This window comes from Oncorhynchus clarkii, chromosome 5 (assembly GCF_045791955.1).
Source record: "Oncorhynchus clarkii lewisi isolate Uvic-CL-2024 chromosome 5, UVic_Ocla_1.0, whole genome shotgun sequence".
Lineage (NCBI taxonomy): Eukaryota > Metazoa > Chordata > Actinopteri > Salmoniformes > Salmonidae > Oncorhynchus > Oncorhynchus clarkii.
In genome coordinates this window covers 74,040,939-74,065,960 of record NC_092151.1, presented here as the reverse complement: position 1 = coordinate 74,065,960, position 25,022 = coordinate 74,040,939, and the positions used below count along the sequence as shown (strand labels likewise).

Below are 25,022 nucleotides of genomic sequence, written 5' to 3'. Positions count from 1 at the left end.
ATTTCCTAACCGACTTGCCAAAACTATAGTTTGTTAACAAGAAATGTGTGGAGTGGTTGAAAAATGCGTTTTAATGACTCCAACCTAAGTGTATGTAAACTTCCAACTTCAACTGTAAGTATACACACCATGACAGAGACTGACTGAATGGGGCCTAGGCGCTTCAACTAACAGTGTGTGAGCTCTCAGTGCGCGTGTGTGTGTGTTCACTGCACGGTCTGGTACAAGTAGCCTCTCTTGTAAGCACTCAGGGGGTAGAATGTGGCAACGACAAACTTCCTGTCAAAGGTCCGTCCTGTCAGCAGTCTCTGGGCCTCTTTGGAGTCGCCTGCGTTAGCATATTCTACAAACACCTGGGGGAAACACACACACACAGATTAAGACAAGGCAGTAAAAATGCAGATCTACAATATGTACAAATCTCTAATTTGTATGGAAGTATTTAAATGACAATAGACCCCTGGTTATGGGGATAGTGTGTGTCTTACCTGTCCTTTGCCTGGGTTCTCCTTGGGAATGAGAAGAGAGACCACAGAGCCGTACTTCTGGCACTCCTCCTTCATGTCCTCCAAGATGTCTGACAACACAACAGCATCATTTTGATCGAAAGTCACATTTTCAGGGGCATTTTTGACACAATAAATTGTGTCATTTCCATGTGTTTTTTCTATTCACAATGTAGCATCTGATCATATGTTTTAAAAGGATACTGCACGATTCTGGCAATTATTATATTTTTCTACTTACCCAGAAGCAGATAAAAATGTTTTTGCTCACAGTATAAAGGAAGTTAGATGTACAGTGCCTTCAGAAATCATTCACACCCGTTGACTTTTTCCAAATGTTGCTGTGTGACAGCCTCTATTTAAAATGTATTCCAGTTTGACTTCGTCTCTGGCCTACACACAATGTCAAAGTAGAATGATATTGTTAGTCATTAAAAATGAACATTTCAGGTTGAGTCCATAAGTATTCAACCCCTTTGTTATGGCAAGCCTAAATAAGTTCAGAAGTAAAAATGTACTTAACAGGTCACATAATAAAGTTGCATAGACTCACTGTCTGCAATCAACGTGTTTAACATAATTTTTTAATGACTACCCCATCTCTGTATCCCACACATACAATTATCTGAAAGGTCCCGAAGTCAAGCAGTGAATATCAAATAGATTCAACCACAAAGACCAGAGAGGTTTTCTAATACCTCTCAAAGAAAGGCACCTATTGGTAGATGGGTAAAAATAAAAAGCAGACATTGAATAACCCTTTGAGCATGGTGAAATGATTAATTACACTTTAGATGGTGTAGCAATACCCACAGTCACTACAAAGATACAGGTGTCCTTTTTAACTCTGTTGTCGGAGAGGAAATAAACCGCTCAGGGATTTCACCATGAGGACAATGGTGACTTTAAAACAGTTAGAGGGTGTTTAATGGCCGTAATAGGAGAACACTGAGGATGGTTCAACAACATTGTAGTTACTCCACAACACTAGCCTAAATTACAGAGTGAAAAGGCGGCAGCCTGTCCTGAAAATGCATCCTTTATGCAATATTGCACTAAAGTGAAACTGCAAAGAAAAATGGCAAAGAAATTAACTTTATTTCCTGAATACAAAGTGTTGTGTTTGGGACAAATCCAACATAACACATCACAGAGTACCACTCATGTTTTCAAGCATGGTGGTGGCTGCAACATGTTATGGGTATGCTCGTCATCGGCAAGGGAGTTTTTATTTAGGATAAAAATAAACGGAATAGAGTTAAGCACAGACAGAATCCTAGAGGAAAACCTGGTTCAGTCTGCTTTCCACCAGACACGGGCAGACAAATGTACCTTTCAGCAGGACAATAACCTAAAACACAAGGCCATATTTACACGAGTTGCTTATGTAAGAGTTTAACTTTAGTCCGTCCCCTCGCCCCTACCCGGGCCCGAACCAGGGGCCCTCTGCACACATAGACAACTGACACCCATGAAGCATCGTTACCCATCGCTCCACAAAAGCCTGCGGCCCTTGCAGAGCAAGGGGAACCACTACTTCAAGGTCTCAGAGCAAGTGACGTCACCGATTGAAACACTATTAGCGCGCACCACCCTTAACTAGCTAGCCATTTCACATCGGTTACACTTACCAAGACGACCTTGAATGTTCCCGAGTGGCCTAATTACAGTTTGAATGTAAATCACCTTGAAGATCTATGGCAAAACTTGAAAATGGCTGTCTAGCAATGATCAACAACCAACTTGACAGAGCTTGAAGAATAAAATAAAAAACTGCAAATATTGTACAATCCAGGTGTGCAATGCTCTTAGAGACTTACAACTGTAATCGTTGCCAAAGGTGATTCTAACATGTATTGACTCAGGGATATGAATACTTATGTAAATTAGATATTTATGCATTTCATTTTAAATAAATTAGCCAACATTTCTAAAAACATGTTTTCACTTTGTCATTATGGGGTATTGTATGTAGATGGGTGAGAGAAAAAAATCTATTTCATAAATTTTGAATTCAGGCTGTAACGCAACAAAATGTGGAATAAGTCAAGGGGTATGAATACTTTCTGTAGGCAGTGTAGTTTTGCAAGCCAATGCTAACTAGTGTTAACTGACTGGAAGTCTACCGGTACACTCGCAAAACTACCTCTAACTTCCTTCATACTGCATGCAGAGACAAACATTTTATCCACAAGTTAACCTGACTCTGGGTAAGTAGAAAAATGTCTTAATTGACAGAATATTGCAGTGTCCCTTTAAAAGCTAGAGTCAGCGACACAAAGTGCACAGCAGAATTGTGCAGACTTCCGCAACAACTAAGAGCGCAGACAAACTTCTCAGCTGTTTTGGTCCCACATGTACAGATACTCTGTTAGTGCATAGTCTTGCTGCTGCTCGTAGCAACGTCATATCACTGAGTCTATATATAGCCTCATCATATGGTTTAGTTCACCGATGACTCGTGGCACTGACTTGTGGTTCCACGAGCCCCAGTGTATTTCCATCGCCAGGTTCTCCTTTACCCAAATCCAGATAGCAGATGTTCTGAAAGAGCTGCAAAACCTGGACCCGTACAAATCAGCTGGGCTTGACAATCTGGACCCTCTATTTCTGAAACTATCCGCCGTCATTGTCGCAACCCCCATTACCAGCCTGTTCAACCTCTCTTTCATATCGTCTAAGATCCCCAAGGATTGGAAAGCTGACGCAGTCATCCCCCTCTTCAAAGGGGGAGACACCCTGGACCCAAACTGTTACAGACCTATATCCATCCTGCCCTGCATATCTAAGGTCTTCGAAAGCCAAGTCAACAAACAGGTCACTGACCATCTCGAATCCCACCGTACCTTCACCGCTGTGCAATCTGGTTTCCGAGCCGGTCAGGGGTGCACCTCAGCCACGCTCAAGGTACTAAACGATATCATAACCGCCATCGATAAAAGACAGTACTGTGCAGCCGTCTTCATTGACCTTGCCAAGGCTTTCGACTCTGTCAATCACCATATTCTTATCGGCAGACTCAGTAGCCTCGGTTTTTCTGATGACTGCCTTGCCTGGTTCACCAACTACTTTGCAGACAGAGTTCAGTGTGTCAAATCGGAGGGCATGCTGTCCGGTCCTCTGGCAGTCTCTATGGGGGTGCCACAGGGTTCAATTCTCGGGCCGACTCTTTTCTCTGTATATATCAATGATGTTGCTCTTGCTGCGGGCGATTCCCTGATCCACCTCTACGCAGACGACACCATTCTATATACTTCCGGCCCGTCCTTGGACACTGTGCTATCTAACCTCCAAACGAGCTTCAATGCCATACAACACTCCTTCCGTGGCCTCCAACTGCTCTTAAACGCTAGTAAAACCAAATGCATGCTTTTCAACCGTTCGCTGCCTGCACCCGCACGCCTGACTAGCATCACCACCCTGGATGGTTCCGACCTTGAATATGTGGACATCTATAAGTACCTAGGTGTCTGGCTAGACTGTAAACTCTCCTTCCAGACTCATATCAAACATTTCCAATCGAAAATCAAATCTAGAGTCGGCTTTCTATTCCGCAACAAAGCCTCCTTCACTCACGCCGCCAAACTTACCCTAGTAAAACTGACTATCTTACCGATCCTCGACTTCGGCGATGTCATCTACAAAATTGCCTCCAACACTCTACTCAGCAAACTGGATGCAGTTTATCACAGTGCCATCCGTTTTGTCACTAAAGCACCTTATACCACCCACCACTGCGACCTGTATGCTCTAGTCGGCTGGCCCTCGCTACATATTCGTCGCCAGACCCACTGGCTCCAGGTCATCTACAAGTCCATGCTAGGTAAAGCTCCGCCTTATCTCAGTTCACTGGCCACGATGGCAACACCCACCTGTAACACGCGCTCCAGCAGGTGTATCTCACTGATCATCCCTAAAGCCAACACCTCATTTGGCCGCCTTTCGTTCCAGTTCTCTGCTGCCTGTGACTGGAACGAATTGCAAAAATCGCTGAAGTTGGAGACTTTTATCTCCCTCACCAACTTCAAACATCTGCTATCTGAGCAGCTAACCGATCGCTGCAGCTGTACATAGTTTATCGGTAAATAACCCACCCATTTTTACCTACCTCATCCCCATACTGTTTTTATTTATTTACTTTTCTGCTCTTTTGCACACCAATATCTCTACCTGTACATGACCATCTGATCATTTATCACTCCAGTGTTAATCTGCAAAATTGTAATTATTCGCCTACCTCCTCATACCTTTTGCACACAATGTATATAGACTCTCCTTTTTTTCTACTGTGTTATTGACTTGTTAATTGTTTACTCCATGTGTAACTCTGTGTTGTCTGTTCACACTGCTATGCTTTATCTTGGCCAGGTCGCAGTTGCAAATGAGAACTTGTTCTCAACTAGCCTACCTGGTTAAATAAAGGTGAAATAAATAAAATTAAAATTGCCGATCTTCAAAATGACCAACTGTAGGATAAATTTGTTCTTAAAATGTATCGTCAGTGGAGAAGGTTGTTTTGAAAAGGCTGTTCCCTACCTTCATACTCCTCCTCATTGTGTAGGTGGCTGTCGTCAATCAGGTTGAGCAGGCGCAGAACAGGCGAGGGCAGCAGAACCAAGTCTTCTATGTGAGGAGCTGTCACACATTTCTTCCATCAATAGGTTTAAGAAGCCTTCTCTATGGTTTTATACAGCTCCACCCAACCTCCCTACTATGATTATAATATTTTTTGTTTTCAGTGAAAATTCTATATGCATATCATAAAGAGGTAGATTACAAGCATAGAGGAAAAAAGGGTTGGGATCAGGTGCAGAGAGAGATAAGATTATGCTATAATGCAAGCTATCATATGAGCTGGCTGAGCATGAGGTACAGTGCCTATCATAACAATCCACCCCCCTTGGATTTCTTATTTTATTGGGTTACAAAGTGGGATTAAAATTAATTTGTACTTTTTTTTGTCAAATATCCACACAAAATTCTAATATATGTCAAAGTCAAAGCCAGGTCGCAGTTGCAAATGAGAACTTGTTCTCAACTAGCCTACCTGGTTAAATAAAGGTGAAATAAAAATTGTTTTTAAACGTGTTAGAAAAATGTTTGTATTTTTATGAAAAACAAAACTAATCACTGCCCTGACTTTCGAAAAGCTCCCGGGTCTTTGTTGATGAATCTGTGCTTTAAATGCAATACTTGACTGAGGGACCTTACAAATGTTGTATGTATGTGGACAGAGGAAGGGATCGTCATTCAAAAATTCTGTCAACCGCTATTATTTCATTTATGTGATTTGTTAAGCCAAATTTGACTCCTGAATTATTTTACGCTTGCCTAAACAAATGGGGTGAATACTTATGCAACGACTATATTTTTATTACATTTGTAAGCATTTGTAGATTTTTTTTCTCACTTTGACATTATGGAGTAGTTTGTGTAGATCAATGACAAAGAAAAACTATTAAATCCATTTAAAATCCAGTTTGTAACACAACAAAATGTCTGCTGTGGACTTTGTATTGGTGTTTCTGACTTACCAAAGGGAATACTGAAGAAAGGGCTAAGCAGGGCCGTCTCAGCTGTGCCTCTGTGCTTGGGGTCATTGTGAAGCATGCTGCAGGTGCACACAAACAATAATGTCAACGTTAGGAACCCCTCTCTCAGGAAAATCATCACATGCATTTCAATAAGTTTACAATTTTGAAAATGACAACTTATGTTTAAGGGAGCAAAGTCAATTTGCTACAATGGATCAAATGTCTGCATTTATGCACAAACTAAAACAAAATGCATATGAATGAATGAATGAATGTTGTTACCTCTTGATCAGGTCTCTGAGGTGATAGACAGGGATAGCAGGACACACCACACTGTTACTGGCAAAGATATGGTCGACTATCGCTGCACTGTTGTCCTGCAGGAGCAAAGAACAGTAGGCAACATAACAGCAGGTTGGACAACACACCCATATCTGTCTAATAAATGTATATTACCTAAATTATTTATCTGTGTACAGTGCATTCAGAAAGTGCAGACCCATTCACTTTTTCCACATTTTGTTACCTTACAGCCTTATTCTAAAATGGATTAGATCATGTTCCTCATCAATCTACACACAATAACCCATAATGACGAAGGAAAAACAGGTTTAGACATTTTTACAAAAAATTTACAGAAATAACTTATTTACATAATTATTCAGACCCTTTACTATGAGACTTGAAATTGAGCTCAGGTACATCCTGTTTCCATTGATCATCCTTGAGCTGTTTCTACAACATGGGAGTCCACCTGTGGTAAATTCAATTGATTGGACATGATATGGAAACGCTCACACCAGTCTATATAAGGCCCCACAGTTGACAGTGCATGTCAGAACAAAAACCGAGCCATGAGGTTGAAGGAATTGTCCGTAAAGCTCAAACAGAATAGTGTTGAGGCACAAATTAGGGGAAGGGTACCAAAAAATGTCTGCAGCATTGAAGGTCCCCAAGAACAGTGGTCTCCATCATTCTTAAATGGAAGAAGTTTAGAACCACCAGGACTCTTCCTAGAGCTGGCCGCCCAGTCAAACTGAGCAATCGGGGGAGAAGGGCCTTGGTCAGGGAGGTGGCCAAGAACCCAATGGTCACTCTGAAAGAGCTCCAGAGTTCCTCTGTGGAGATGAGAGAACCTTCCAGAATGACAACCATCTCCTCAGAACTCCACCAATCAGGCTTTAATTGTAGTGGTCAGATGGAAGCCACTCCTCAGTAAAAGGCACATACCAAATCTATGGTGAAGCATGCGTGGCAGCATCATGCTGTGGGGGTGTTTTTCAAGGGCTGGGAGACTAGTCAGGATTGAGAGAAAGATGAAAGGAGCAAAGTAGAGAGATCCTTGATGAAACCCTGCTCCAGAGTGCTCAAGACCTCAGGGTGGGTTGAATGTTCACCTTCCAACAGGACAACGACCCTAAGCACACAGCCAAGACAACACAGGAGTGGCTTTGTCTTTGCGTGGCCCAGCCAGAGCCCGGACTTGAACCCGGTTGAACATCTCTGGAGAGACCTGAAAATAGCTGTGCATTGACGCTCCCCATCCAACCTGACAGAGCTTGAGAGATCTGCAGAGAAGAATGGGAGAAACTCCCCGAATACAGGTGTGCCAAGCTTGTAGAATCATACCCAAGACTCGAGGCAGTAATCGATGCCAAAGGGTCTGAATACTAATGTAAATGTGATATTTCAGTTTTCCTTTTTAATAAATGTGCCTGTTTTTGCTTTGTCATTATGGGTTACGTTTGTAGATTGATGGGGTGAAAACTATTTAAACCAATTTTAGAATAAGGCTGTATTGTAAGAAGATGTGGAAAAGTGAAGGGTTCTGAATACTTTCTGAAAGCACTGTATGTGAAGAACATATTGATCTATTAGCTACAGGTGGATCAGAGTCCACTGCATTGTATATGACAATAATGTGGTAAAGAACAGTCATTTAAATGGGTGTGTTTGTGCTGGGGTGGAACAAAAGCCTACACAGTCAGTATAGTGGCAATACAGGCCCAGAGACGGAGTGCCGTGCTGTGGACGTACCTTCCACTTGGGTGACCTGACAGTGTCTTTGAGTTTGATGCCGGAGTACATCTCCAGCAGGATGATACCCAGGCTCCAGAGGTCCACAGTGGCCGAGCAGCCAGAGTTACCCTCCGCCTCCAGCCCCGCCTGGGCCAGCGAGTTCTGAAGCTCAGCCTCTGGGGCACGGTACCCATCCGTCTGGATGTACTTCACATCCTTGGAGCACACAAGGAAAGAACGGACACTATTGTACGGGCAGAAAACCACACACACCAAAGTTTAGCCTGGTCCATATAATTGTTTCCTTGTTGTATGTCAACTAATTTTATGCATAACTGATCAACGTACAAAGATGCTAAAACCAACTTGAAAACCCTCCCTTAGAGGTATGTAGCCCACACCAATCCCTGTTCTCAACTCCACTTCACCTGGTTACCCTCCTTGAAGCTGAGTCCAAAGTCGATGAGTTTGAAGCACTCGTCGTCTGCGCTCCAGAGCACGTTGCGGGGCTTGAGATCTGCGTGGACGTAGCCCTCTCGGTGGAGGAAGGCCAGGGCCTCCAGGATGTCTCTTGCGCAGTGCTGCACCAGCCACATGGAGTGGCCCTGCTGCTGGGCACCACCACTCTGGAGGCTGCCCACCTGGCCCTGGGTACTAACCAGCAGCTCAGACACACTAACATCCAGCAGCTCTAGCAGCAGGCAGCGTGTGGCCACACCCACATGGCTGTGGTTGGTGAACACCCCATATAGCGTTACTATGGAGACATACAGGAATGGAACAGTCAGCATAAGCACAGATTTGTTTCGGTGGTGAAGTTGGGGGCTCTGTTTAAATACTCAAAAAATGCATCCCTCCCTTGAGATTACACTGATGTGATCTGTAAAGCAAGGTTATCACCCTGTTATAAAAACATAGAAGACTTGTCTGAGTATTCACATATCATGAATGTAAAGTAAGTGTATGGCGATATCGATTTAATAATCAAAACCATATTATTTTAAAGCCCACTCCGGCAACAATTCCAAAGTCCACTTGTAAATGTGGTGATGATCAATAAATATAGACAACATTGAATTGTTTTATATAGGGGCAAAGTAAACTCTCCAATATCTTATCTTTCATTTAATTGTTGCAGAACAAGGTTGGGTTATTAGTAGAGTACCACCAATAATCTGTTGAGCCGATATATCAGGTAGATATTGGCTTTTAGTAGTTTATCGGCCTTTCGCCGATGGTCAACCTTCAGGGGGGGGGAAAAGTAGAGACCACATCTGGCCCACCGGGCACTTCAGTCCAGCCCGCGAGACAAAAAAAAATGTAGTGGTATCCAATTGGTAGTTACAGTCTTGTCCCATCGCGGCAACTTCCGTACAGAGGTCGAGAGCCGTGCATCCTCCGAAACACAAACCAGCCAAGCCGCACTGCCCGCTTAACCCATAAGCCAGCCTCACCAATGTGTCAGAGGAAACACCATACACCTGGTGACAGTGTCAGCGTGCATGATGCCCAGGCCCACCACAGTAGTCGCTAGAGCACGATCGGTCAAGGAAATCTCGGCCTGCCAAACCCTCTCCTAACCCGGACGACGCTGGGCCAATTGTGAGCCGCCTCATGGGTCTCCCAGTCACATCCAGCTGTGACACAGCCTGGAATCGAACCCGGGCCTTTAGGGACACCTCAACCTTAGACTGCTGCGCCACCCAGGAGGCCCCGCAAATTGATTTTAACAAACAATAGGTTCCCCAAAAAATGCAGCCAGTGGTTGAAATTCAAAAGCCCAATGAACATGCAACATGATCCGCAAAGGAGCCCGATGAACATGCAACATGTTCCACAAGGAGCCATCTGACTTGTGGTGACAGTCGGATTAAATTTATTGTCGTAATAGGGAAAGGAGGAATCTTCCTGCATGTTTATGAAACGGTGTAGCGCAGCGGATGTGCGCGCGCGCTCCAAATTCTCAAACTATGAGCAGGTTTGAGTCATTCAGGCAGAACGTGCATCGTTGTTTCATCTTTTTTTCCTAACCTCGCTCTCCTTGTTAGATATTGTGCACATTATGACTTGGTAGCTAATGTCATCGCCATTGAGCTAGTTCTCATAGTGGCCATAAACCTCACCAAGAGACATGAGCAATGCGGAGATGTGAAAGGGAGCGGAGTGAAAGGGAGCGGAGTTACAGCCTCGCTCTATCAGGTCATAGCAGTAGGATCAAGTTACAACTAGAGGTTGACCGATTAATCGGAATGGCCGATTAATTAGGGCCGATTTCAAGTTTTCATAACAACCGGAAATCTGTATTTTTGGACGCCGATTTTGCATATTTAAAAAAAAAAATTTACACCTTTATTTAACTAGGCAAGTCAGTTAAGAACACATTCTTATTTTCAATGATGGCCTAGGAATGGTGGGTTAACTGCCTTGTTCAGGGGCAGAATGACAGATTTTTACCATGTCAGCTCTGGGATTCAATCTTGCAACCTTACAGTTAACTAGTCCAACGCTCTAACCAACTGCCTCTCATTGCACTCCACAAGGAGACTGACTGCCTGTTACGCAAATGCAGTAGAAGCCAAGGTAAGTTGCTAGCTAGCATTAAACTTACCTTGTAAAAAAACAATCAAGGTCTCAGAGCAAGTGAGAGCAAGTGACGTCATCGATTGAAACGCCGCTAGCGCGCACCACCGCTAACTAGCTAGCCATTTCACATGGGCTACACTCACTCCGCTTTTGACCTCCTCCTCTTTCCACAGCAACCAGTGATCCGGGTCACGGCACCAATGTAACAATATAGACTTTACGTCCGTCCCCTTGCCCCGACCTCAAATCAAATCAAATCAAATTTTATTTGTCACATACACATGGTTAGCAGATGTTAATGCGAGTGTAGCTAACTAGCTAGCCATTTCACATCGGTTACACCTATACCATCTTAATTAACCCACTTTATCAAGAGATTTACCATTCAAAATAAAGTATTACCTTTATGTTGTTATGTAGGTAGATTGGTAAAAACAAATGTATTGTTTGGTTTTCAAATCTATGCATTATGTTTACTGAATATCAGCCTAAAATATCAGCTTCCTTGACCCCCAAGAATTGACGTTTGCACTAAAAAAATCCATATCGGTCGTTCTCTAGTTATTACGATGCGTCAGTCAGGGTCATCATCATCAGGTGTTCGTTTGACGTGGCTAAGAAGAGCTTTACGACATGCCAATGAAGGCTTTAAAAACCAGCGTTGCCAGAAAAACAGCTCAGAAACTAGATTGAGATTTGTGACTTGGTTGTAATGGCGGACAGGCAATTAGCTTGATAAAAACACAGATTTCAAGTACGAGGCTAAACCCTTTGTAATACGATTCATAATTTGATTCTCAGATTACCTCATCGATGACCAGGAACACTAGAAGACGAGCTCTGTAATTCCATAGATTGTGCACAGTAACGTTACAACCATATTACAATAAAAAGTTCCGTACCGATGTTTTTGTGTCCTTGGATGTCTTCCAGCACGGACCTCTCCTTGTGGTACCCGTAATCTCCGCCCTGAGCGTCCGCCAGGAACTCCTTAACGGCGGCCGTACTCGTCCTTCCCGAGCTCACCCGGTATACCGAGGCCGAGACGCCTTGCCCGAGTCGGGCCTGGACGTTCCAAATTTCTCCAAATATTTCAAACAACACCGGCTTCATTGCCTGATCAACGGTTCCGGGAGATCCTGCCATCAATACTGCGCTACTATCTGGACGGGGTATCTTCCCACTTGGATCTGATGAACTACAGTGAGCCATTGAAATGAGTGAATCAAGGAAAATTAGCTAGCTAGTTAAATTTTAGACAGTTGTATGCAGCTGCGGGAACATAGCAATCGACCAGCGAGACACACCGATGAAAAAAAATATAGCACGTTTCGACACTAGCCAGCACTGTAAACGTGTTTCCTCTCCATTTCTCGATCATGGAACTCAATAATACGTCAGTTGCGGGTTTCAACTTTAGCTACCAATAGCTGGCATGTTAGCTACTTCGCATGTGCTAACTAATTTAGCTAACTCAAACCGTAATTTAACATGCATGCACACGGTCACCAAATAAACTCCCTAAATGCAAGCATTTATTCTGAACACTTTGGTTAATCCAAGTAGTTTGCAAAAGCGAAAAGTTATCCCTTCTTGATTTGTAGAATGGCATATTTTGTCATTGTTTAGCCGGCCATCTTCCCGGAAGCAGCAGCCGTCATTAAATGGTTAGTGCTATTGGGATTATTGGGACGTGTCTACCCCCTAACCTTGAGCTCGTTTGAGTAGTCACGCAAAAGCAAACTGCTGTAGACAAAAGTCGAAGAGTGGAGTCAGACACTGATGTGGTTTTCCAACAGCAAGGCTCAGTGCAACATGGCAGTGTTGACATTGTTTATACAAGTTTGTCTTTGTAATGTAAAAATAAACATGTCTCCAACCCCCATATCACACACTCACAAACTAAATATACACTGTGTACAAAACATTAGGAACACCAGCTCTAACGGCAGACTGACCAGGTGAAAGTTATAATCCTTATTGATATCAACAGTTAAATCCACTTCAATCAGTGTAGATGAAGGGGAGGATATAGTTTAAATAATAATTTTTAAGCCTTGAGATAATTGAGACATGGATTGTGCATGTATGCCATTCAGAGAGTGAATGGGCAAGACAAAGTATTTAAGCGTCTTTGAATGGAGTATGGTAGTAGGTGCCAGGCACACCTGTTTGAGTGTGTCGAGAACTGCAATGCTGCTGGGTTTTTCATGCCCAACAGTTTCCCACGTATCAAGAACGGTTGACCACCCAAAGGACATCCAGCCAATTTGGCACAACTGTTGTAAGCATTGGAATCAACATGGGCCAGCAACCCTGTGGAATGCTTTCAACACCTTGTAGTCCATGGCATGACGAATTGAGGCTGTTCAGAGTGTAAAAGGTGGTGCAGCTCAATATTAGGAAGTTATTCCTAATGTTTCCTACACTTAGCGTATGTGTGTACATTGTACTATCAATTATCAATCATATTCAATTGTACATATCCACTGTTACATGAATTGCGGCAAAGTTGGTTCCTGTTTCAGTCAGGTCTTCCATCACATTCACGTAAGTCAAACAAAAACTCCCTAATGATTGGTTGACAATGGAGCCTCCCATAATGCAGGTAACGGCTGTAGCTTGTAACTAGAAATGTACAGTCAACTAAATTACCTTTGATCACATGGTTTTTGAAAGTCCATGCAGTCCTCTTGTAGGCGTTACATGAAGCATATGAATTCTGGTCTCCTGTAAAAGCAACCAACATCTTAGACATGGCCTGGCCCACCGTACCTCTTTACCCGTCCAAATAAAATATTGATAATTTATTGGACCAAGACACGAGCCGACAGAAAGACGCACCCGAGCGAGTGAAACAGCGCCCCTCTGATGCTGTCTGGATAAAGGCAGTATGGCATGTCATGCTTTTTCTGGCCAGACCGCATGAAATTGTTGTATGTTGTGTTTATATTTTTGCTTAGTGTAGCTTCTGCCGGCTGGTATGCAACTGTGGAAAAGTTGGTTTGCCTTTGGATAGCCTAGCTTCGGGGCTAGTTAGGGACTGTCAATAAATTGCACAATATAAATGAGACAATATTTTCATTTTACACACCTTTTATTTTTCTAATTTAATGCGTTCAATATTTGTATATGAATTTATACAATTTAAAGTTGGTTGGTTTGAAGTTAAGTAATTGAAATGTGGAGCTATTGGAATTTTAACATATTGTCTAATTTACCAATGGTTCCTGACCAACCCCATAGGGATATTTTCAAAGTAAACCCAAATTTACCATGGACATTATGATTGGGTCGCATGCATGGTCACGTTCCACTGCTCAGACGCTGCATGCGTTGCTCCCACATCATCGACTGTGTCACTATCTAACAGGTTGCTATAACATATGTGACTTGCTGATACATAAAATACATGCATTGTAAAAATCTAACAGGCGTCAGCCACACCTGGGCAGAGGAACACGCCCGATTACTAGTGTGCTGCAAGCTGTGGGAAGGTTTGAAACAAACGCAACCTTCATTTACGTTGGTCGTGTTCCCCTGCAGGTTAGTTGTTGTAGACGTGTAACAGCATAATTTTGGACCGTCCCCTCGCCCATACCCGGGCGCGAACCAGGGACCTTCTGCACACATCAACAGTCACCCTCGAAGCATCGTTACCCATCGCTCCACAAAAGCCGCGGTCCTTGCAGAGCAAGGGGAACTACTACTTCAAGGTCTCAGAGCAAGTGACGTCACTGATTGAAACGCTATTTAGCGCCCACGCTAACTAAGCTAGCCGTTTCACATCCGTTACAGACGCATGCGCAAGTGTCGGGCAAAACAGACAGGGTTGGCTTAGATTATTAATAACATGTCAACTCTATTTAGTCTCCAATGTTTATTGAAAACATAAATACATTTGCACAATGAGCACTTGTCTTAAATGCATCATTATAGTTGTTGGTTAGCTGGCTAGTGAATTCGAGCCATATTACCATAGCTGTGACATCAGTCAAACACCTCAAAGCAAGACATAGTATCAAGAACCAGATAAAACTAAACGAGCCACCTCAAATTTCCATAATGGTTGTTTTTGTCATTGTTGATAGCGATCTGGCCATCCAGAATCACAGTAACACAGAGACTTCTGCCCAATTGAAGTGTGTGCATCGTCTTTGTGATGTTGTCAGCTAATCCGTTATTGGTGCTTTAGAGACAAATTAAATAAAATGTTATTGGTTGCATACACATATTTAGCAGATGTTATTGCGGGTGTAGCGAAATGTTTGTGTTCCTAGCTCCAACAGTGCAGTAATATCTAATAATATACAACAAGACACACTAATCTAGAAAGTAAAATTATGCAATTTAGAAACAACTGATCTTCAGGTCGGAAAGTCAGAGTTCTCGAAAGATGCCCAATTTTTAAACTTGGAATTCCGAGTTGGATGACTTGTTCAATACGATTTTCCAGTTGTCTTGAACGCACTGAAGTTAGAGATTTTAGAGTTTCGAGTTCCCAGTTGTTTTGAACGTGTAATATTCACATCATCGACTGACAGATTGCTATAACATATGATGTGGTTAGCTGATACTTAAAATACCTTTCCATGCGTTGTAAGATCTGACAGGCGTCAGCAACACCTGGGCAAAGGAATTCGCCAATTGTAATGCTGTCATGACCAGAAGTCTCACAAAACTCAGTTTTGGACAAGACTGACTTTATGACCAAAATTATCCTATTTACACTTTGTAGTCAATTTTGACCGTGGAATAAATGTTTCTGACTCATATCGATGCACATGGGGTGTTTTCGAAATAAGAAGTTGGTTTAAACTTTTAAACGTGAACTTCAACCGGGTATCAGAGTCCCAAGAATCTAATTTAGACTTCTCCATAATTAAAGTCAAACGTCACGTTTCTACTTCTTCTCGTACCTGATTGGATGGATAGTTGTTATCCCCTACAGATAGGGGATCAGTCTACAGTTAAAAAATGACAAATAATTATAACGACGGCAATTTTTCTCGTTGGATGGTCTCATAACAATTTTACTTCCCATAGTCTGTTCATGGTTCATCTTTATCGTTAATCTAATCTTTCTGATCTTTCTCAGTTTGCTGACTTTTTTCTTCAATACTGTAAAGGCAAAATGTAAGTGTAAGCAGGGCGTTCCCATTCGACTCTAGTGCCACGTCAAAGCGATGTAGGAGGTGTACTCGAGGGGGCGGGGGGCACGGTGGCCAATACAATAATCTGCTGTTCGACGCTGTCCGGTCAAATTGATTCATAGACACAGCGTTGAAGGTAAGTTTATATGAACTCAAATTTCTATAATCTTAGCTACATTTACATCGAATAATATAGTTAGCCCCAAAAATATATAAACCAGGTTTGTAGAATACGAGGTTTCAATTATCATCATTCGCCCCTAGCTTGCTAGGTATGATAGTCATCATTTAGTTTATTTAGGTTGCTAGCTAATATCCGTTTTTATTAGTTAACATAACCGCGGAATTATTATTCTATATGATAGTGTTAAATGTGTAGTATTACATTAGTTAGGTAACAGAAATATCCTGCCTGGAAATAGATTTGGTGCATCAAAGAGGGACTTGTGTATTTATTGCATTTTAGAACACTTCCTATCTCTTGGATTGTCTAACAGGGGAAATGTTCTGTTTAGTGTCAACATAAGTAAACACCACTTGGTGTCCCGAGGATATTGTTCTGGCCTGCTTATTGCAGTAGACTAGGCTTCAAGATAAAGCACATTTACGCCAGTATTGGGGTGGCAAATTGACTGCTCGGTTTCTGGGAAAATGGTCAGATGGCCATGTAATCTAGTTTGTAACAAGTCCCCTACTGGAATGTCCTCATATATATGTACCTAATGAAGTCACCTAGCTAATGAGTTGCTTGAAGAAACATGGCAGGCACACCTGTGTCATTATGGTACCACAGAGATCAATGATATACGTGTTTGAGTTAATTTTATGTTTACAGGGACAGTGCACACTAATCAACGTTTCAGTAAAAGTGCCGGTTTTAGCCAGCCGCTCATTTTCAACCTCAGTCCCTGGGCAGGTTATTAAAAACAATTACAATATAGAGAATAGCAACATACGACAAGCAAGTCGTAGCATACAGACAGAGCAACATAGAACAAGCAAGACTTAGCATACAGACATAGCAACATAGAACAAAAATCAGCAAGACAAATTGTTGTCTGACTAAAATTCAGATAATACATTGTACAATCTTTGTAGTCATAAATATGGCCATTGTTGAACCAGAGAGCTACCAACATCTATGTTTCTATTTAGAACAAGTGAATTGAAATGACGCTGTACAAGTGTTTTTATATCTGATGTGACAGAATCTCACAATACGTTTCCATTGTTTTGGGTGTGGTAGTTGTCAGAGGAGTTGTGCCCAGTAATGTGGTCAACCGTCATGACTGTGTAGGCTAGTTACATATTCCTGACACTCACAACACTTTCCTATTCTGTTCTGGGTGTGGTAGGTAGATTCCCTAGAGGATATTATTTTAGCCCTAACCCAGCAGTGTGATCATTGTCATGGAGAGCACCAGAAGCAGACTGGCCCATAGGCTAGCTGAAGCCGGCCAGTCTCACCTTGTGCAGTTCTGGGACGAGCTGACCCCCGAGCAGCAAGCTGAGATGACCTCTGACTTAGAAGCTATGGACTTCCAGGAGATCAACAAGTTCTTCCGCAGCGCCATGGAGGTGTCGCACAGCAGCAAGCAGGAGAAGATGGATGCCCGCATGGAGCCAGTGCCCAGGGAGGTGTTGGGCAGCGTGACAAGGGACAGAGACTGCCTCAAGGACTGGGAAGATAAGGGTGAGTTGGCTGGTACAGGGGTTCCCATTTTTGGGGGGGGAGTTGTTGGGACAAGACCAGGATCAAGTACTGTATGTCAAATACATGAAAACTCCAATCTTGATTTAGCTTGGAGTTGATACTTTTGTGACTCAGTCATAATGATGCATTGCTTCAGCAAAGCCTGAAGCAGTTTCTATTTAGCTTTATAAACAGGAGCTTATTTCATTCAAGGGATTGAGTTCCACCGATTTACAACAACCTCAATTATTTTATATGCTACCAGGAAGTGAAACAGGCAGACGGGGAAATCGTATCAGGTTTTATGGTGTGCAATATGATTTATATAGTGTGTGTGTGTGTGTGTGTCTCTCCTCAGTTACACAAGGGCATAAACTGAGGTCAAACCTTATGCAACACTCCCAGGTGGTGGGATGATCATTGCTGCAGGGCTACTGAAACTAACCCATCTAACATGTCTCTGGTAAACCACTTCAAAACAGCACAGTGACAGGCAGCAGCATGGAGGATTTACTGGGATCAGATAATGCCAATCCTGAGGTTAAACAAGACAGTGGCAATCGTTACGTGACCTGGCAACCTTTAGGGTAAAGGGGGTAAACCATGATGGCTTGTGATGTTGAAATGGCTAAGTGGGGTCCTAGATTTTATTTCACAAAGCACCGTCAGTGCCATCTAACGACTAGATGCACGATATATCGGCTTCAAGATAAAGCATATTCACGATATATCGGTAAGCATACGGAATTGGCCAATATTAGCAAAACAAGCTGATGTGCAAAATCGATGTCAAAGCTGACGTGCATACCTATATAACGTAGTTAGATGATGTAATGACGCCACAAAATACAGTGCTACACAGAACAAAAGCAGAAAAATACTAGGCGCACTTCGAACAACTAAACAAGTTCAAGTCGAGCAGTCATTTGAAAGAGTAAGAATATTTTCAGCGAGACAACTCAAAGGCGAAATCCATTAATGCCAAGATAATCGGGGGGGGGGGGGGGGCAGCCATCATCTACAGCAGCAAGCTAAGGATGCATGCATCCCAGGTGTATGTATGAGTCAGGATAGCCAAAGCCTACAATAGCACCTCCCAGTCAACTCTCACCACTACTTCAAGGTCTCAGAGCAAGTGACGTCACCGATTGAAACACTATTTAGAAACACTATTTAGAAACGCTAACTAAGCTAGTGTTTCACATCCGTTACACTTAGGACCCTTGAGTGTGTACGTGGTGTGTGTGTATTTGTGGGCTAATCACTGACTCCCATAGCAACAGTTTATTGTAAGATAAAGTAGAGCTGTATAATAAGGGTGTTGTTGACCTGGTATGTTTAGATAGAGATTGACTGACTGTAATTGAACTATGGGTTATTCTGAGTTTATCTTGCTGTTTCGCCTGCAATGATTATCAAAACTCCTTGCCAAGGTAGATTATACTTTAGCCATAAAAATGCCATAGTGTTCTTGAGTTTTGGCAACCATCACAAGTACGTTTAGTTTGAGTTATATTGCTTGAATAAGCTACAGGCCTATTGTTTGTACCATATTTCATAGTTCTACAGTTGCCATGGTTCCCTAGCAGGAGCCTAAGCAGAGGGCTCTTGTACATTTTTGTGAATGTTTTTAATTTATGGCATTTTTTTTAACTTGTGTTTTTTTAAGAATTAACATTTAATATGTAAGGGATAAATGGCGACGTTCTGTACATTACCTTATGCCTTTTCGGGGTTCATTTTTTCCAAGGTAATGTACAGAATGTAGGCATTTATCCCGGTTATACCACAATTGCCAAATAAAACAATATGAAAGCACACATTTACCAGTATAAATACTTTTTTTTGTAAATCTATACATTTTTATAAGCAAGTTCCTACTTTCTTATCTTTTGGTTGCTAGAGACACTACCCAGTCGTTCATTCTTTATGTTCCGTTGCCATACTCGCTGGTAAAGTTATTTTCCCTTGCTTGCTAGCCAGCTAGCTACGGCTAACACAATCACGACAGCCAGAATAACAGAAAAGTTGCTGTTTTTTTATTGATATACATCCATAACTATGAGCTGATAATGCCCAATTTTTGCCCCTGCATAGCTAGAAAAGTTTGCCTTCTCATCAGGACACTCGAAACTGTTCATTACGAGGAGCTTGCATTGCTAGAAGCTAAATAATTAATTTGTTACTAGCAAACCTGAATAAAACAAATATCAGTTGCTGAAAACAGCTGGTCAAACTAAATGTGGGAGGAATTGACACCATAGTGCCACTTGCGTCATGACTGCACCAGTAGGAACCATTCTAGAGTGTGCATTAGTTCCGTGTAACGCACGGTGGAATTCAATGGCTATAGATCATTCTTACATGTTCTATGTCCGAGCTGCTTTTGAAAGCAAAAGTCGAATTGAAAACCGTTATTAAATTGTTGCGTTCCATTTTGGCAAGCTTTTTTTTTTGTTAGCTAAACTAGCAGGTCTGTTTGTTTGGTTTCCAAGGCAACTACTGTTGAATACACTCCTACTGGCAGATGAACACATTTCTAGTAACAAATGAGGCAAAGATTGTTATAACTAAACCAAGATAGGCTGTGGTCGGTCGTTTCCAGCGGGAACAGATGAGTCCCAGGGGGCAGAACAAGCAAGGAGGTGGGCAGAGCCAAGCACTCCCTAGTGAGATCCTATTGGCCCGTTTTAGCATACATCTGCGTTCGGGAATGCTTACTCTGTGAAATGCGCGTGTGCAATAACTCGATTCGACTTTGCACTCCTTCTAAACAACGCAATTTTTTTTTTTTGGTAAAGGCTATAAAACCTAGTCCACTTTGTTCATAACATATTCTAGTTTTGGGAACAGAAAACTCTGAGATCAAATTTTCATCGATGAGAAAATTTGCACAATGTAGGTCAAAATCCATCTCATTGCATCTTCTAACCCCTGCCCGTCAGTGGGCTTCATTTCACTACCATATTTGCTCGTGAGTGGAAACATCAAGCGGATGCTTCATATTTATATATCCAGTGAAATATCTGTCTCGTTGTTCTGTGGTAGAGGTGTGCAGTGATGTGGATCGTGGGGAGGGCATAATTACAAGGCTGCTCTTTAATTATTATTGAAATGTGGAGTGATTTCTGGCACCATGTAACTGCATCATCCAAGTGGGTGCTTAATTGTGTTTGTCGTGAAGGAGTAGCTAGCTAGCTACAGTTGAAGTCGGAAGTTTACATACACTTAGGTTTGAGTCATTAAAACTCGTTTTTCGACGACTCCACACATTTCTTGTTAACAAACTAGTTTTGGCAAGTCGGTTAGGACATCTACTTTGTGCATGACACCATTTTTCCAACAATTGTTTACAGACAGATTATTTCACTTATAATTCACTATCACAATTCCAGTGGGTCAGAAGTGTACATACACTAAATTGACTGTGCCTTTTAAACAGCTTGGAAAATTCCAGAAAATGATGTCATGGCTTTAGAAGCTTCTGATAGGCTAATTGACATCATTTGAGGCTAATTGACATCATTTGAGGCAATTTGAGATGTACCTGTGGATGTATTTCAAGGCCTACCTTCAAACTCAATGACTCTTTGCTTGACATCATAGGAAAATCAAATGAAATCAGCCAAGACCTCAGGGGAAAAAATTGTGGACCTCCACAAGTCTGGTTTATCCTTGGGAGCAATTTCCAAATGCCTTAAAGTACCACGTTCATCTGTACAAACAATAGTACGCAATTATAAACACCATGGGACCGCGCAGCCGTCATACCGCTCAGGAAGGAGATGAGTTCTGTCTCCTAGAGATGAACGTACTTTGGTGTAAAAAGTGCCAATCATTCTCAGAACAACAGCAAAGGACCTTGTGAAGATGCTGGAGGAAACGGGTACAAAAGTATCTATATCCACAATAAAAACGAGTCCTGTATCGACATAACCTGAAAGGCCGCTCAGCAAGGAAGAAGCCACTGCTCCAAACCCTCCATCAAAAAAGCCAGACTACGGTTTGCAACTGCACATGGGGACTAAGATCATACTTTTTGGAGAAATGTCCTCTGGTCTGATGAAACAAAAATAGGACTGTTTGGCCATAATGACCATTGTTGTGTTTAGAAGATAAAGGGGGAGGCTTACAAGCTGAAGTACACCATCCCAACCATGAAGCACGGGGGTAGCAGCATCATGTTGTTGGGGTGCTTTGCTGCAGGAGGGACTGGTGCACTTCACAAAATAGAACATCATGAGGAAGGAAAATTACGTGGATATATTGAAGACATCAGTCAGGAAGGTAAAGCTTAGTTGCAAATGGGTCTTCCAAATGGACAATGACCCCAAGCATACTTCCAAAATTGTGGCAAAATGGCTTAAGGACAACAAAGTCAAGGTATTGGAGAGACCATCACAAAGCCCTGACCTCAATCCTATAGAAAATGTGTGTGCAGAGCTGAAAAAGCATGTGTGAGCAAGGAGGCCTACAAACCTGACTCAGTTACACCAGCTCTGTCAGGAAGAATGGGCTAAAATTCACCCAACTTATTGTGGGAAGCTTGTGGAGGGCTACTCTAAACATTTGACCCAAGTAAAACAATTTAAAGGCAATGATACCAAATACTAATTGAGTGCATGTAAACTTCTGACCCACTGGGAATGTGATGAAAGCTGAAATAAATAATTCTCTCTACTATTATTCTGACATTTCACGTTCTTAAAATAAAGTGGTGATCCTGACTGACCTAAGACAGGGAATTCTTACTCTGATTAAATGTCAGGAAGTTTGAAAAACTGAGTTTAAATGTATTTGGCTAATGTGTATGTAAACTTCAGACTTCAACTGTACCTACTACAAAGTACATGGGCTGCAGTGGCTTAGCTCAAACTTAAACTGACTGAGTTCTACTATGGAAAAGACAGACAGTGGGACACCTTTGAGACAGCGCTTCCTGCCTGCCTCTGGACTTTCTCTCCCAGCTTGACCACCTCTCTCAGATCAACATTCAAGCCATGAACTTTGTAATAAAAGTCCATCTCATGTGGTTTTTCTAAATATGTTTTTTGTCCTTTGAAGCGCTTTGAGATTCTGAAATTTGAATTTATTATTATCTTTACATGATGTAAAATAAATGATAATTTTGTACATTAACTGTTGTTCTATTGTCTCTCCCAGGTCTGCGGTGTATCTCCCAGAGCAGTGTGGCTGTTCTGCTGCTAGCGGGCGGCCAGGGGACCAGGCTGGGGGTTTCCTACCCTAAAGGCATGTACGACGTGGGCCTTCCTTCCCACAAGACCCTGTTCCAGATCCAGGCAGAGAGGATACTGAGGCTGCAACAGCTGGCAGAACAGAGACATGGAGCCAAGTGCTGCATCCCCTGGTGAGAGTGGGACTGGCAGATAAGGGCATAATGATACACTATGGGGGATATACTGTATAGAACATACAGCAAACTGACCACAAAGCACTATTTCTCAATCCAGTCCTGAGGAGCCCATTTTTGTTTTAGCCCCATTTGTGAAATCACAAACAAGCCATACAATGTTATTGTATCAAAAATAAGTTATGTTCCCCCTCTGTTCTCCAGTTTCATCTGTCTGATTTATTTACTAGACCTAGATAAGGAGCCTTCAAAAAGTATTCACACCAATTGTCTTTTTCCACGTTTTGTTGTTACACAGTGGGATTAAATTGATTTAATTGTCATTTTTTTGTCACCTGTGTACACAAAATACTCGGTCAAAGTGGACGGAAATTTCAAATATTTGTCAAATACAAATTTATCTTGATTAGCTAAGTATTCAACCCCCTGATTCGGTACATGTTAGAATTCCCTTCGGCAGTGATTACAGCTCTGAGTCTTTCTGGGTAAGTCTCTAAGAGCTTTCCACACCTGGATTGTGCAACATTTGCTCATTTATTATTTTAAACATTCTTCAAGCTCTGCCAAATTGGTGGTGGATCATTGCAAGACAACCATTCTCAGGTCTTGCCATACATTTTTAAGCAGATTTAAGTCAAAACTGTAAGTTGGCCAACTCCAGTGGTAAGCAACTCCAGTGTAGATTTGGCTTTAGGTTATTGTCCTGCTTAAAGGTGAATTTGGTGGAAAGCAGACTGGACCAGGTTTTTTGCGAGGATTTTTGCCTGTGGAGCTATAGCTCCTCCCAAAAATGTTTTGCTGTATTTAGTGCCTTGCTGCAAACAGGATGCCTGTTTTGGAATAATTTTATTTAATTTTTTACCTTTTTATTTAACTAGGCAAGTCAGTTAAGAACAAATTCTTATTCAATGACACCCTAGGAACAGTGGGGGGAAGAACGTACCTTGTCAGCTCGGGGATTTGAACTTGCAACCTTTTGGTTACTAGTCCAACACTCTAACCACTAGGCTACCCTGCAGCAGGTATCACGTGGGTACGTGGCTACCCTGCCGCCCCAATTCTGTACAGGATTTCCTAATTTCACTCTGTCAACTAGGTTAGTATTGCGGAGTAACTACAATGTTGTTGATCCATCCTCAGTTCTCTCTTATCACAGCCATTCAACTCTGTAACTGTTTTAAAAGTCACCATTGGCCTCATTGTAAAATCCCTGAGCAGTTTCCTTACTCTCCTGCAACTGAGTTAAGAAGGACACCTGTATCTTTGTAGTGACGGGATGGTGTATCAATACACCCGAAGTGTAATTAATAACTAATGAATTAATAACTTAACCAAACATTCAATATCCCTTTGAGCATGGTGATCTTAATTTTTTTACCCATCTACCAATAGGTGCCTTTGCGAGGCATTGGAAAAACCTCCTGAACTTATTTAGGCTTGCCATAACAAAGGGGTTGAATACCTACCTATTGACTCAAGACATTTCATCTTTACATTTTTTTATTAATTTGTAAACATTTCAAAAACCATAATTCTACTTTGACATTATGGGGTATTGTGTGTGTAGGCCAGTGACAAAATCTAAATTGAATCAATTTTAAATTCGGGCTGAAACAACAAAATGTGGAAAAAGATAAGGGGTATGAATACTTTCTGAAGGCGCTCACCTGAATCTATCAAGGAAGTGGTTTGATCCCGGAAAGGAGCAGGATTATAATTCCCTGTGGAGTAGATGAAGGAAGTCATTAAGACGATTCAGAAGTGGGTTGACGGAAGGAGACGTCTTGCTGGCGTCCAGGGTTGGGCTGGGCTCTGTCTGTAATTAGGGTCAGGACTAATAGCTCACCATGAGATGCCAGGTGACATTCATTCCAGTCATAAGGAAGTACTTCTGGTTTTGTCTAGTCATGGATGGTCAGTGTCGTTTAAGATGAGGCCTTTTTTTCTCCTCTCTTTTCTCATCAGCATGGCATTATTTCTATTACAGCATATTGTCATGTCATTCATGTTCCATTCACCCAGTTCAATGTAACATTGATAGGATTAGGCTACTACATGATACTCTAATGTTCCCTATACCCATCATGAAGTTTCTACAACCTAGCCTATGAATGAAAGTTACCAACGAATGTGCACACAGTTCGAGAAATGTTTTTGAGGTGA

The 25,022-nt window shown here is 42.1% G+C and overlaps 2 protein-coding genes across 6 annotated transcripts in view; one reads left to right on the top strand and one right to left on the bottom strand.

The window, feature by feature from the left end:
- Positions 1-22: 22 nt before the first annotated feature.
- LOC139409381 (serine/threonine-protein kinase Kist-like) lies at positions 23-12,293 on the bottom strand. Its single transcript, XM_071154461.1, has 8 exons — positions 11,545-12,293; positions 8,488-8,816; positions 8,078-8,275; positions 6,323-6,417; positions 6,041-6,117; positions 5,043-5,141; positions 489-577; positions 23-353 (listed from the first exon to the last, which is right to left on the bottom strand). Exons 1-8 carry the CDS (start codon positions 11,852-11,854, stop codon positions 207-209), a joined length of 1,344 nt encoding a protein of 447 aa, XP_071010562.1. The 5' UTR covers positions 11,855-12,293; the 3' UTR covers positions 23-206.
- LOC139409380 (UDP-N-acetylhexosamine pyrophosphorylase-like) overlaps positions 11,622-25,022 on the top strand; it is a 32,862-nt gene continuing 19,461 nt past the window's right edge. The window contains exons 1-3 of one of the 5 annotated variants that reach the window (XM_071154459.1): positions 11,622-11,845; positions 17,151-17,488; positions 22,652-22,856. In XM_071154459.1, coding sequence (XP_071010560.1) covers positions 17,206-17,488; positions 22,652-22,856 — 488 coding nt within the window. In that variant the 5' untranslated portion in view covers positions 11,622-11,845; positions 17,151-17,205. Of the gene's footprint in view, positions 11,846-15,839; positions 15,932-17,150; positions 17,489-22,651; positions 22,857-25,022 lie in introns of those variants that run through there. The other 4 variants (XM_071154457.1, XM_071154458.1, XM_071154456.1 and 1 more) reach the window with 4 other exon arrangements.